At 49.5% G+C, this 13,946-nt stretch overlaps 1 protein-coding gene across 1 annotated transcript in view; it reads right to left on the bottom strand.

Moving 5' to 3' along the window:
- The window catches only part of LOC147746872 (neutral amino acid transporter 9-like), a 316,543-nt gene that overhangs the window by 80,002 nt on the left and 222,595 nt on the right, over positions 1-13,946 (bottom strand). The window contains exon 11 of the mRNA XM_086925062.1: positions 13,698-13,787. Coding sequence (XP_086781188.1) covers positions 13,698-13,787 — 90 coding nt within the window. The remainder of the gene's footprint in view (positions 1-13,697; positions 13,788-13,946) is intronic.

The raw sequence follows: 13,946 nt of genomic DNA, 5'->3' as shown, positions 1-13,946 counted from the left end.
TGCCCTCTTAAGATCTTGTAACGAGGACGTACAGGCTTTGTCAAACCAACCTCGCGTGGCCCGTTTGGTTATACCCTTAGAGATTGTGAGGGACTTTTTAATTATATCGCCAAGTTTCTCGAAATCGGCAATAATACATCTTGGGGCAGCATCAGCTTCAAGACAACGAAGTAACACTTCAGAGCCTACACCCACAATTTTCCGTAACAGTTTATCGGAATTGTCCCCACACCATTTAATTCGAATGCCATTTTGCCTGAAAGGGGCAATCTCATCAACAATCCTACCAATAAAACGGGTCATAGGACCCCAGATGATGGTTGACAGAGTAATGGCATTGTGGTCGCTGATTCCAAAATCCACAATGATAGGGACCGTACAGAAAGGGGCAATATGTGCCGATATCAACAGATGGTCAATGACGGAGGCTAAATTCCTCCCAATGAAAGTCGGGGCAAAATTACCCTCTTTATCCAGAGCGGGTTGGTGGATAACCAGGTCAAAATTTAACAGGAGAGTGTTAAGGGAATTACCATAAGGAGTGTGGGTAAAATGGGCCCGATTCTCCCCATTATCCCTGTCAAAACCACATACGCTAGTATATGAAAAGGGACAGATTCGAATGTTAAAATCCCCCCCCAAATGATGTCACATGGCTTATGGATGTCTCTATAAATTTTATTTACAGCTGCCTCGAGGTCATCTACAACAAGGGTACTCGTAGGGTCGAACGTATTATTATAATGATTGATTAGCAAGATATCCCGACCCCCTCTATATTCCAACCTAAGTATTTGTGAGTGTAAACCTACGGTGGAGTGGGAACTCACGCATACTGGGAAGTTCACGGACAATAAAATTACCAACCCACTTTTTGCCCTACCCATGGGGGATTCTTGCGCTAAGCAATTGTATGACACAAAGCCGTCAAAGTGGATATCTGTCGTAGACCAGGTCTCCTGTAAGCAGAGGATGTCAAACCCGGAGATGGATTCCCTCCAGCCCAGGGATGACATCCTCTGCCGCCAACCGGCAATATTCCAGCTTGCGATCTTAAAACCTGGGAGACTAGATACCGGTACAGGCTCCAACAACGCGTGGTTATCTAGGGGTACTGGGGTAGTTAACGGCTCCTCTGGCATATCCAGAGCGATAGGTGGATGGTAGGTATCCGCTATGTCATCTTGCACAGATGGCTCCAAGGGCAACCTTTTAGATGTAACGGTGGTTAGCAAGCATTCATCTGGGCGCACTACTTTAGTCACAGCGTCTTCATCCAATAAACCATTAACCATCTCAGGTAGAAAAAACCTTGAATCATATGTTGGTGATAGTCAGTCAACTCCCTCTAGACCGTCTAGACAACTGTACCGATTAATATCGCAGAAGGGAGTATACTGGGGCAGCATAGCCGGTCTAGCATCATGTCTTCTTTGCCTGCCCCTCCGTTCAACCCTTGTCCAGTCATCCCTTCCTCTACTGTAGGTTATAAAATTAGGTGGAAAGAAGGACACTGGGAGTGTCTGGATGGTGGAGTCAAAAGACCTGTTAAAACCCGCACAAATATGTAACACAGTTCTAGGGTCTCTGAAACTGAGCGTTATACAATCCCCGTTAATGGACTTGACCGTCTTGCCTAGCCAGGGCACCCTTCTTACCATAATGATTTCGTTGTGGAGGTGGGCCGGGAGTGGTCTATTCCAGTTGAGCCACTTAACAACCTTGCCTTTCAGGGAACTAAAGGTTTCTGTTTCTCCTGTCTCCAATGTGGGGGCTCCAGCTAAAACTACCATATAACGGTTTGCTTTGGGTGGAAGGTCTGGCAAACGTGGTCTAGGGGCTTTAGGTGCTTTAGAAGGGGAGCCTTGTGTGCCATCAACCGTTAGTCCATGTGTATAAGAATTACATGGTTGCGGCCCAGATGAATGTTGCGGGGATACATTATTACCCTGGTTGGAATCTTGGTGGGCTACAGGAGGGCCTGTTGGAGGGCAAATAGATTGTTGGGCCTTTTTAACTTGTAGTGGGCAAGAGATGGTGGGGGTAGTTAATAAGGTACTCGGGCTACAGGTTTTGTTAGAAGTGGCTAATATAGTAGCTGTGGCTTTCTGAGTTCTATCCTTTCCATTTTGGCCTCTAGAGGGAATAGAATCGATTTAAAAAGGGCACCCAAACTTTCAATAGAGACCTCACTACTAGGCAGGGATTGGGTTGGATTCATAGGGTGGGGTCATGATGTAACTTAGCTGTTTTCGATTTTCTACCAGCTTTCTTGTTATACGACCTTTGGCGTTTAGAGGTGGCCCCTTCCTTAATCCCCTGGGACATTGTATTATTAGCGGAATCGTCAGGTACAGAAACAACGGATTCATTGTTTATATCAAGGACTAGATTGATTTCAGGTAAAATTTCATTAACCAGAATGACCAGTTCCGCTGAAGCCTGATCATCAGCTTCAGAAAGGGGCGCTGGGTCGGCCACAGTCGTGGTAACAATATCAACAGGTCTTTCGGGAGTTTTGGCATTAGCTATTGTCCCCAGGGAGGATCTCTTGATAGCCAACAGTTCTTTGGACAAGCGTTTCTCAAGAATATTAATTTCAGTATCTATGATGGTGTTTGCTCTGATGAGGAATTTTTCCATACCTCCAACTGCAGATCCTCCAACAAGCTAGGACTTACTCCTCATTTCACGACCAGTCATGAGAGTCCAGTGAAGCGTGCAGGTGGTTGGAAGGGGTGTAAGAAGGTGTAAGAAGGGGGGCCCGGTCCGGTCAATACCGGTCACGAATAGTCACAAACGGGCCCGCCCTTGGCCCGGGCTTCGCCCGGTACCGACCCGCGCGCGTCCCGTGTGCGCGGTGTGTGGAGGAGTTATAAAGGAATACGCGGGGCGGGAAGAGTCTCCAGGTGCGGCCGGTTGCGCGCCGCACTGTCCACTGGGTCTCGCAGTCCCGCATTCTGCGCTGGCCGTAGTGAATCTCCCCCAAAGCGCTGGTCAGGTCTCCTCAGAATGCCAGGGAAACAGGGAAGTAGTCTCGCACCTCTGCCCTCACGCCTCGACTACGAGCGGCTCCCGCGGAGCGGGGGCCGCGAGTCGTGAAGAGGGCTCTGGAGGCGGGGCGGGAAGAGTCTCCAGGTGCGGCCGGTTGGGCGCCGCACTGTCCACTGGGACTCGCAGTCCCGCTTTCTGCGCTGGCCGTAGTGAACCTCCCCCAATGCGCTGGTCAGGTCTCCTCAGAATGCCAGGGAAATAGGGAAGCAGTCTCGCACCTCTGCCCTCACGCCTCGACTACGAGCGGCTCCCGCGGAGCGGGGGCCGCGAGTCGTGAAGAGGGCTCTGGAGGCGGGGCGGGAAGAGTCTCCAGGTGCGGCCGGTTGGGCGCCGCACTGTCCACTGGGACTCGCAGTCCCGCTTTCTGCGCTGGCCGTAGTGAATCTCCCCCAAAGCGCTGGTCAGGTCTCCTCAGAATGCCAGGGAAATAGGGAGGCAGTCTCGCACCTCTGCCCTCACGCCTCGACTGCTTGGTTCTCTCCCTAGGTTAGTGAGGACATCAACACAGAATAAGAATTCTCTGCAAAGTCACTGCAGCACCCCAGGTGGAACATTTCTATTGCAAGAACACATGACTTCTGTTTTACTTCCCTCCCCAGGTAAGTTTAAACAATTGACTCAGAATTACCTTTTTCAGGATTCTCATACATATGTTTTTACTTTCTAGATATTAGGTGCTCATTCCCTGTCTTGATGATGACCCTGCATTACCAGAGGCCGAAACACCATCGACAATAGACTTACATAGACTACCCTAAGGAGTCACATGTCTTTTTATGTGTGATGCACATTCTCTCTTGCACCCCATCACCTATCACTGCACCCCTCTTCACTAAAGTGTGAGCACTGGATCTTTGTTTAAACACCTCAAAAAAGTATGAGTGATAAATGTATGCAATGAATTGTCATACAGTATTGATTACCTGCCTGTTTCTTCTTTACCAGGGACAACATTCATTATTGATATGTTATAGTTGTTTTTCCACTGGAACTGATGCCCAAGTGAACCCCTGTTTTTCCTAATACATTACATTACCCCAGGTTCTCTAAAATGTCAGGGTCACCCTTAATACAGACGTGCCAGGAGGCTTTATGCCTAACTACAATGAGTTCCTGAAAATGCAATTTAATTTCAGCGGTAACGTAGGCAAATCATTTGCACCATGTGCCACCAGGTATGGTTATAACGATCAAGAAGGCAGGCTTCGAGCATTTTGACTCTCTGTCAGAAGTGGCTGAAGGGAAGGCACCTCCCGATTAGGTCCCTGAGTGGAGACATAATGAAAACCAACAAGCTGATTGCTCGCCAGAGCAGAGGGAGGCTTCTTCCATGCCTCTATGAATTGTTACAATAAAGCCTCATTGAAGGGGAGACAAGATTTCGATGAGGGCAGGAGAATCAGTGAGAGCATTTCTCTTCATCTCCATCATTGGCAACTATAATTCCAACACCTCTGCAGCCTTTAGCATGCCTTTGAGCAAAGACACAACCTCTGGCATTGGTGTTCTAGTGAGGAAGTCCATACCCAGCTCAGATGAGGTCTCTAAACAGGTGTCCAAATTCTGGCCGAAGACAGGTCTTGAAATCCAAGGTGATCCTAATCCGGGAAAACCCAGTGAAATACTCCAAAGAGTTAGCAACTGTGCCAAATATTTAATGGACGTGTGCTCTATAAGCCTCCTCTTCAAGCAACCTCGGGCCCTTCTTCAAAAGTGAATCTGAGGTTCGACATTGAACTGCAGCTCCTGGGGGGGTCATTTCTTGAGCCAGAGGTGGTGACGGCAGTGGAGGCAGGGGTTTCTCAGCGCCATACCCAGTGCTGTGGACAGCACCGAGAGACAGAGAGCCAGGCCAAAGCAATATAACAAAGGCATTGGTTCCACTGCTGTAGCGCCGAAGGCTGTTGGCTGAAAAAGCATGAAGAGTGGCAGACTTGATGCTTCTGAAGGTGCGCTGGATGGCATCAAGGCTTTGGTGAAAATGTAAAACATCACATTCAGGAACACTGCTGGTTCCAATCCCAGAGTCCGGTACTCAGGAGTCGGCATCTAAGGCTTGACAGATGGGCTGGTGCCAAAGGCTCTGATAAAAGACAGACAGAAGAAGCAGGGCTGTGTGGAAGATCCATCAGCATCAAGTCAACAAGTTCCAACTCAGAGGAAGAAGGTCCTGTGAGGGATAGAGAGTAATAGGAGACTTAACTCTAGAACATTTCTTCTCTTTCCTCTTAAGCTTTCTCTTCTTTTTTCCCAAAGATAAAAATGGAAAGCCGGAAGTGTGCCAAGAGTGCTTCAGGGGTCAGTGTTTATCCTTCACATGGGCCATGAAGAGTTTGGATACCCGCTATTTGATGGGCTTGCGATGCATGCCAAGGCATGAGGAGCAGGTGAACCCAAGCACCATAGAAAGATGGCATGGGGTCCATAATGGAAATTTGTATTTCACAGTCCCTACATGGTTTAAACCCAGACATTTTGGGAGGAGATATGGTACTGAATTTACATTTTTTTTTTGGTGCAATAAATTTCCTCAGAGAGTGAAGTTCCAGGTCTGCTTCCAATGCTGCAACAACATGAAAGATCTGCAAACTGAACCAAAACAGGTATACAGGAAAAAAGTCTAAGGAGAGAGAAAGAAAAGTCAAATGGAGATCATAGCAGTGCACATACTCAATCGGTGAACTTGTAAAGCGCGCTACTTACCCGTGAGGGTCTCAAGGCGCTGAGGAGGGAGGGGGTGGGGTGCTGCTATTGCTCGAAGAGCCAGGTCTTCCGCAGATGGCTGGGGTGGGTGTTCCAGGTCTTGGCGGCGAGGAAAGAGAAGGATCTGCTGCCGGAGGTTGCTCGTTGGATGCGTGGGACGGCGGCAAGGGCAAGGCTTGCGGATCGGAGCTGGCGGGCTGGGGTGTAGAAGTTGAGTCTGTTGTTCAGGTAGGCTGGTCCGGTGTTGTGCAGTGCTCTATGTGCGTGGGTGAGGAGCTTGAAGTTGATCCTCTTGTTGACGGGGAGCCAGTGCAGTTCTCTTAGGTGGGAGGTGATGTGGCTGATGCGGGGGACGCTGAGGATCAGTCGGGCGGAGGCGTTTTGGATTCCTTGTAGTCGTCGCAGGTGTTTGGCCGGGATTCCTGCGTAGAGTGTGTTGCCGTAGTCCAGCCTGCTGCTGACGAGGACTTGGGTCACTGTTCTTCTGGTTTCGGTTGGGATCCACTTGTAGATCCTGCAAAGCATGCGGAGGGTGTTGTAGCAGGAGGAGGAGATGGCGTTGACCTGTTTAGACATGGAGAGGGAGGAGTCGAGGATGAATCCTAGGTTGCGTGCATGGTCCGTGGGTGTTGGAGCTTTTCCCAGTGTGGTCGGCCACCAGGAGCTGTCCCACGCTGAGAGGGTGGGGCCGAGGATGAGGACTTCCATCTTTTCTGAGTTCAGCTACAGGCGGCTGTTCCTCATCCACTCGGCGACGGCCTTCATTCCCTCGTGGAGGTTGGTTTTGGCAGTGTGTGGGTCCTTGGTGAGGGAGAGGATGAGCTGGGTGTCGTCGGGTTAGGAGATGATGTTGAGGTCGTGATAGCGGGCCACTTGTGCGAGGGGATCCATGTAGACGTTAAACAGGGTCGGGCTGAGGGATGAGCCTGGGGTACGCCACAGATGATGTCAGTGGCTTCGGATCGGAAGGGTGGGAGGCTGACTTGTTGAGTTCTGCCGGAGAGGAAACATGTGGTCCAGTCCAGGGCCTTCGTCTGGATTCCGGCTTCTTGGAGGCGTGTTCTTAGTATGCAGTGTCAGAGGCAGCTGACAGGTCCAGGAGGATGAGGGCTGAGGTTTCGCTGTTGTCTAGTTGGCACCCGATGTCGTCTGTGGCTGAGATGAGGGCTGTCTAGGATGTTGTTATCCTCGAGGAGACCGGTCAGCTGTATGTTGGCGATTTTCTCAATGACCTTCGCCGGGAAGGGGAGCAGGGAGATGGGCCAGAAATTCATGAGGTCTTTGGGGTCCGCCTTGGGCTTCTTGAGGAGGGCGTTGATTTCGGCGTGCTTCCAGCTTTCCAGGAATGTCGCTGTGTCGAAGGAGATGTAGATGATCTTCTGTAGTTGGGGTGCAATGGTTGCGTCAGCTTTGTTGAAAACGTGGTGTGGGCAGGGGTCTGACTGAGATCCAGAGTGGATGGAGTTCATGATCTTGCATGTCTCGTCATCGTTGACGTGGGACCAGGAGGTCAGCTGGTTGGTGTAGGTGGCATTTGGGGTGGGGTCTGTTGCGGTCGGGCGGGTGAGGTGTTGAAGCTGTCGTGAATGTCTGCGATCTTGCGATGGAAGAAGGTGGCCAGTGAGCCGCACAGTTCTTGCGATGGCGGGATGTCGTTGGTGTTGGGGTTGGAGACTTTCTTCACTATGTTGAAAAGCTCTTTGTTGTTGTGTCTGTTGTTGTCCAGGCGGGCTTTAAAGGAGGATCTCTTGGCTGTTCTGATGAGGTGGTGATGTCTGCTGATGGCGTCCTTGTGGGCTGCGTGGCTGTCCGGTGTGCGGTTGTGGAGCCATTTCTTCTCCAGCTTCCGGCATGTACGTTTGGAGGTCTGGAGTTCTTCGGTGAACCAGGCAGCTTTCTTTGCTGGAGTGGTTGATGGAGGGTTTCTTGAGCGGGGCAACGGTGTTGGCACAGTCGTCGATCCACCGCCTGAAGTTTTGGGCGGCGGTGTCTGTGTCGTGGGGTTGGTGGGTGGGTTCTGGGCGAGGGTGGAGGTCAGCTGGTCTTCGGTGACTTTGCTCAAGCAGCGGCTAGGCAGCTGTTGGGTGCGGTGGTGCGTGGTTGGTTTCTTGAAGTTGAAGTGGATGCAGCGGTGGTCAGTCCAGTGGAGTTGAGTGGTGTGGTTGAAGGCGATGTGGCTGCTTGTGGAGAAGATGGTGTCAAGCATGTGGCTGGCGGCATGGGTGGGTTCGGTGACGAGTTGTTGGAGGCCGAGATTGGCGAGGTTGTCGGTCAGGGTGGCGGAGTTGACGTTGTTGTTGTTCTCGAGGTGGAAGTTTAGGTCCCCGAGGAGGATGTAGTCCGTGGAGGTGAGTGCGTGGGTGCTGGCGAGGTCAGCGATGGAGTCGCTGAAGAGTGCCTGGAGCCTGGGGGGTCTGTAGACGAGTGTCCCTCTGAGGGTGGTGTTGGGGTCGGTGTGGATCCGGAAGTGAAGGTGCTCGGCGGTGTTGAGAGGGTCGTCTGCGAAGGTATGGACCTGGAGGGTGGACTTGTGGACGATGGCTAATCCTCCTCCAGTTCCGTTGGTGCAGGCTCTGCGGGAGATCTTGTAGCCATCCGGGATGGCTATGGCGATGTCAGGTGCCGAGGAGTTGTTCCACTAGGTCTCGGTCAGGAAGGCAACGTCTGGGGTGGAGGTGTCGAGCAGGTCCCACAGCTCGACGGTGTGTTTGCGTGCGGAGTGGGTGTTGAAGAGTATGCAGCAGAGGTAGTTGGGTCCGGTCCTTGGAGGTTTGGTGATTCTATTGCATGTGAAGTTGCAGTTGTGGCAGGAGAAGGGTCCGTGGGTGTGTTTCGGGGTGGCCTGGAAGCAGCAGTGGTCTCGGCCGGTGTGGAGAGCGTTGTGGGTGTTGGCATCGTATCGGGGTCTGTCGTCGTGCCGGGTGCGGGGTTCATGGGTCCTGACACTGGGTGCAGTCCAGGCCCGGACAGGCGCAGATGGGCTTGCCTTTGGCGCACCAGCAGCGCTGCCCGCCATTTAAGACTGGGCGGAGCAACTGAAGGAGCGGGGCGGCGAGAGGGCGTGGACGCAGGGGTTAGCGGCGGGAAAGCGGGGGGCACAAAATACAAAAGGGGGTGGGGAGGTGTGCAAACACAACAAGAGTCAAAGAAAGTACAAAAAATCAGAGGCACTGATTTACAGGGGAAAATAACATAGAGAGTAGTACAACCAAAGGAACACAGCGGCGAGCGGAGGAACAGCAGGAACGAACTTGCACTCAAGGTAGCAGCGGGCAGCGAGAAGGTGGAGATGTTTAGCGGTGGGGGGGTGACCTGTCCTGCAAGCAGGGTCACGGGGCACTCCCACAGTCAGGCAGCAGCCGCCATTTAAGGCAGGGAGGGAGGAGCAGCTGGGAGGTGGGAGCGGGGCGGCGAGGTTTCCGTGGCCACAGGGGTCAGCGACGGGAAAGCGGGGGCACAAAACACAAAAGGGGGTGGGGGAGGTGTGCAAACACAACAAGAGTCAAAGTCAGTACAAAAAATCAGAGGCACTGATTTACAGGGGAAAATAACATAGAGAGTAGTACAACCAAAGGAACACAGCAGCGAGCGGAGGAACAGCAGGAGCGAACATGCGCTTGAGCAGGTGGAGCTGTTCGGCGGTGGGGGGGTGGCCTGTCCTGTAAGCAGGGTCAAGGGTCACACATAGGGTGAAATGTCTTCAAATCATATATTAGGCTCTACACTACGAGTGCATAATGTGAAGAAATTAACCATTAGTTGTGTGTGGTCTGCACAAGGAATGGGTCCACAGTCACCCTCCACTGAGACCTAAATACCTCATTGTAGCACTTGACTCTCTCAGGGTAGCAAAGTAATGTCTACTCAAAGGAGGTGGTGTGGGCTAGTAATCACCATTCACTAGCAAGCAATAATAACAATCAATAAATAATTGTCCAATCTGGGCTTTTTCTTTAGAAAAGGAAAAGTACATTTATTACACACACCACACAATACTATGCAGTAATTTACAAATATGCATAAGGCTGGTGGAAATATCTTTGCGGACATTACTTTTGACCCCTAAAGGGTCATGACCTCAAAATTCACAGCACCCCCACCAGGAACAATACAGCACATAACCATGTATGCAGGGTGTCAGTTTACCTCAAGTTAATGTTATCACACTCAAAGAACAGAATCAAGTCATGATAACACCACATTCAATCACTGATTTCAGTAACCATAATCCCTTTGCACTTTTTATATTAATCAAGTATTGCAATCCTGTGCCCACATTATCAATAGTAAAGCATGACATCCTCCTCTGCACTTATTCAAGAGTTGCAATCAAATGTTCACATTATCATGAATAAATAATTGCAGCTTTATGGGAATATGTGTTATTCTTATCATTGATAACACTTTGCAATAAAGTATGGCAAGTAATATCTTTGAATGAAGCATTGCATAAAAACATTATGAATAACACTTGTGAACAAAGAACTGTTCAACCCATAGCAATTTTTTTAAAAAATAAAGCAATGTTGAAACATTAACCACGTGTCTGTGTTTTCTTTGACAACCTTTAGGTCACATAAACTGCTACCATAGGCTAAGCCACTAGAGGGTGCTGCACTGCACTCCCAGCTGTAGAGCCGAAGCTCCAGCCTGGGGAGTGCATGAATATCTTAGGCAGGGCTCAGGGTGGTCATCTTCTCCTTGACTCTCTCAACCTGGGGTCACCGTTCATAAGAGTTTCCTTTGGGTGAGCTGCTGCACATCTGCTGCTCCCCTGCACTCTCTGTCCTTTGTTGGTGGCACCCCTGCCATCCAGGGGTCACCACAGTTCCAGAACATCATGCTGTGCGTAAGCCCAATAGGGCCATCATTGGGCGTTTCCTCTACAGGAAGCCTGCATAATAGTGCACAGGTCTGGTTGCTTGATTTAATGTGCTGCACTGCCTCCTTTTGTTTAATTTCTTTTTTTTTCTTCCTTGAAGTGCCCTGTCCTGCCAGGCCACCACAAATGCCCTTCTCCATTGTGGCAGCCCATTGCGGGAGCCAGGCAATAGTCGTCTATCCTTGTCCGCACCTGCGTATTGGTGTTGGCTACATGCTCCCCTTAGACACAGGCATGGTGAGCGGGGCAGGCTCACCACTCTATCAGGGAGTGCTACGGCCGTCCTCCTCCACTCAGGGGAGCGCAACAGCAATCCCTCATGTAGCTACGCGCATCAGGCCCGGAGTTGGGGATTTTTGGCCCCTCCTCTGACTCTCAAGAGGGTGCAACACCACGCTCTGCTTTCTCTTCAGTGGTGGGGGGCCTGGAGTTAGTGTCCCAGGCCCCCACAAAGGATATCCAGCCTGTGGTTAAGACCCCAGGGCCATCTGAAATCTAGGATGGTGGCCCCATGTATGCCCCCTCCCAAGGTCTAAAAACTCATGCCAGTCCTTGCGCCTACCCTGAGGCCCTGGCCCACCCCGGGGGTTTATAATCTTCAAATTGCAGAGCTTTATGCGCTGCAGACGTCGCTTGGGGGTCAACAGGTAAATCCTTAGTTCTATTGAATCTCAGGACTCATTGGGCCATTTTGTTCGATCTTTGGCTCATTTTACTCCTGGTGGAGAGCCTTGGCCACCTGGAGCCCTTTCCTTAAGCCATCTGGCCTCTAAGGTGGCAGGCTTTGAAGGGAGCTGGTTCCACTGGCTCCCTGCACCAGCCTTTTTCCTTTTGTCCTTTGGTACTTCTTTCCTTGGTGAAGAAGTCCAGCTCTTCTATCAACTAGTCCTTAAGGCAGGCTTCTCCAACAATTAGCTTGAGAGCTACTGGTAGCTCTGCAGCTACCTTTGAGGAGCTCTCCTGTGTCTAGTCCAGGCTAATAAACTAGAAGCTTTTTGCATTTTTGACTTAATATATGTACACCAAAATTAAAAAGTGAGAATTCAAGAGGAAAATATGTGTATTTTCAATACCAATAATTTCCGTTCCATATCTGCATCTGTGGCTATTATATATTACCCTTGTAAAGTCATTCACAATTTTAAAAGCCTTTTTAAAATTACTGCTGGTAATCCTGCACTGAGGTGATCATGGCTGGTGATCCTGCATTGGGTGGCCACTAATATAACCTTTTGTTATGTGTATTCTACTAATATTATTAGTAGCTATGGATGATTTTCCTTGAACATAAGAACTTCTTACTACTGACAAGGTTGGAGACCCCTGCCTTATGGGGTCAAAGGGACCAGCTCACCTGGTCCTGGGAAGAGACCCACTGGTTCTAGGCTCAACTGTAGTCAGAGTCCTTAGTACAGGTGGGCATTACATGGTTCATCCTTTCAGCTGTCCATTGCTGCTACCTCCAGTCTCAGTGTCCAGTTCTAACAAAAAGCTTAACTATAGAGCTCTTCCTCTTGTGCAAGACTTCTTAAGTGGAGGTGGAAATTTCTAGAAGCCAGGCACCCCGGGCCAATCCTAGGGTGCCACATCACATCTCCGCCCCTATCCCAACATTCCTGCAGAGCATGCTGGGATAATTTAAGATGGTTTCACCCAGGTCACTAGTCACAACTCCTCTGGGGGCTTCAGCTCCCCAACCCGCTGATATCACTGCCAGGGCCATGCCCACCAAGCCTTCAAAGAGGAGACCCGGCTGTGTTGGCTTTAGAGGTCAGGCCTCCCTCCTTTGTACAGTGTGACAGCTAACTGGCTGATGCAGATCCCTCTTCCCACCTTTTAACCCTTAAGGAGCTAAATGAAACACTGTTACTTGTTCCCTGTGGATGTGGAGGCCTTTATTTCTGCTGCTGGAGAGAAATATAATAAACTTGGCACAGCAGGGTGGCAAAAGGCTTGGGCTCTGACCCTGAGCTGAGCCAGAGAATAAGATGATTCTGATGACCCATACGTTGTACACATATCTGCTCAGAACTCTCAGATTTGCTTTTGGTGTACAGGTTTCACTCCATTTTCATATGCCACTGAACTTTGTAGGCCACAGGGAAGCAAAACTGCACTCTAAGGCATTTTTCCCCTTCTGTGTATAATGGAATGTCTCTGCAGACAAGACAGTAAGCCACATTAACTTTCCCTATGAATGCACACTAACATTATAAGTCCTACCCCAGGAAAATATCTAAACCTGCAGAGTCCCCTCTGTGTCAGGCTACCTGTACGCAGCTGCTGGGCCTCACACAACGGTAGCTTTACACATGCAGCCCTCACAAGTGTGCACATAAAGACACTGTTTGTTTACCATGTGTTTACCATGCGTGAGTCACCAGTTGGGAGGCTCACCCACAGTAAAAAGGCCAAAAATCAGGTGATACAAAAGCAAAAAATATGGGCGGGTTACATGGGCAGAACTCTTTTCGTTACTCATATAATCTGTGATTTTGCCTAAAACTATTATTTTTACTTCAGACTGCCAAATATTATTTATATTAGATCCCATACCCTAAACGCCAGCAGTATTCTATGCATGTTTGTTTGTATATTTTATTCATTTGCTGTATATGATAGGATGGAGAGGAAAATCTAGACTGATTCACACCTCTATCTGCAAATTCAAGTAGAGTAATAAATAATAGGTCTCAGCCTGGATGACAGATATCCAAAGGAAAAAAGTTGACCAGAGTAGAGGAGGAAAAAAGAGTCATTCTGGGAAATAGTCATTAATTTACTGCCCTTGCTCCCATCTACTCATCAGGACTGTTGAAAAAGAGTGGCTGCCAGCAGATGACTGTAGACAAAGCCCAGTGCCTTTGATACAACATGGACCCCTGTATTTCATATGCTGCAGGTTGACGCCAGCCTTTGTGAGATGCATGAATCTAAGGGGCACACATATTGCCAAAATCCATATCTTTTAGTACTAGGTCACCATCAGTGCCAAGTACATCTCTCCCATGAGGAGAGGATCCTTACACAAAGCATATGCTTCATTGGTTACACTCACCTGATGATGCTTCCAATGTTGGGGTAGAACTTTGCCATCAGTGAACCAAGGACCACCAGGAAAATATTAAGGGCTAACACATGGAAAAAACTAAAATCAAAGAAGAAGATACATCCAGATAAGTTTCATATAATTTGCATTTGCATATATTTGCATTTATTAATTCACAGTATGTATTTCCTAACCAAGGAGAGCTGTGTTGTGTTCAAGTGCTCTAGGATTTTCCAGTACCTAGAACCTAGAATTCTC

Source organism: Lissotriton vulgaris, chromosome 1_1, assembly GCF_964263255.1.
Source record: "Lissotriton vulgaris chromosome 1_1, aLisVul1.2, whole genome shotgun sequence".
Taxonomy (NCBI): Eukaryota; Metazoa; Chordata; class Amphibia; order Caudata; family Salamandridae; genus Lissotriton; species Lissotriton vulgaris.
The sequence above is the reverse complement of the archived record's forward strand: the minus strand, read 5'-3'. Positions and strand labels throughout refer to the sequence as shown.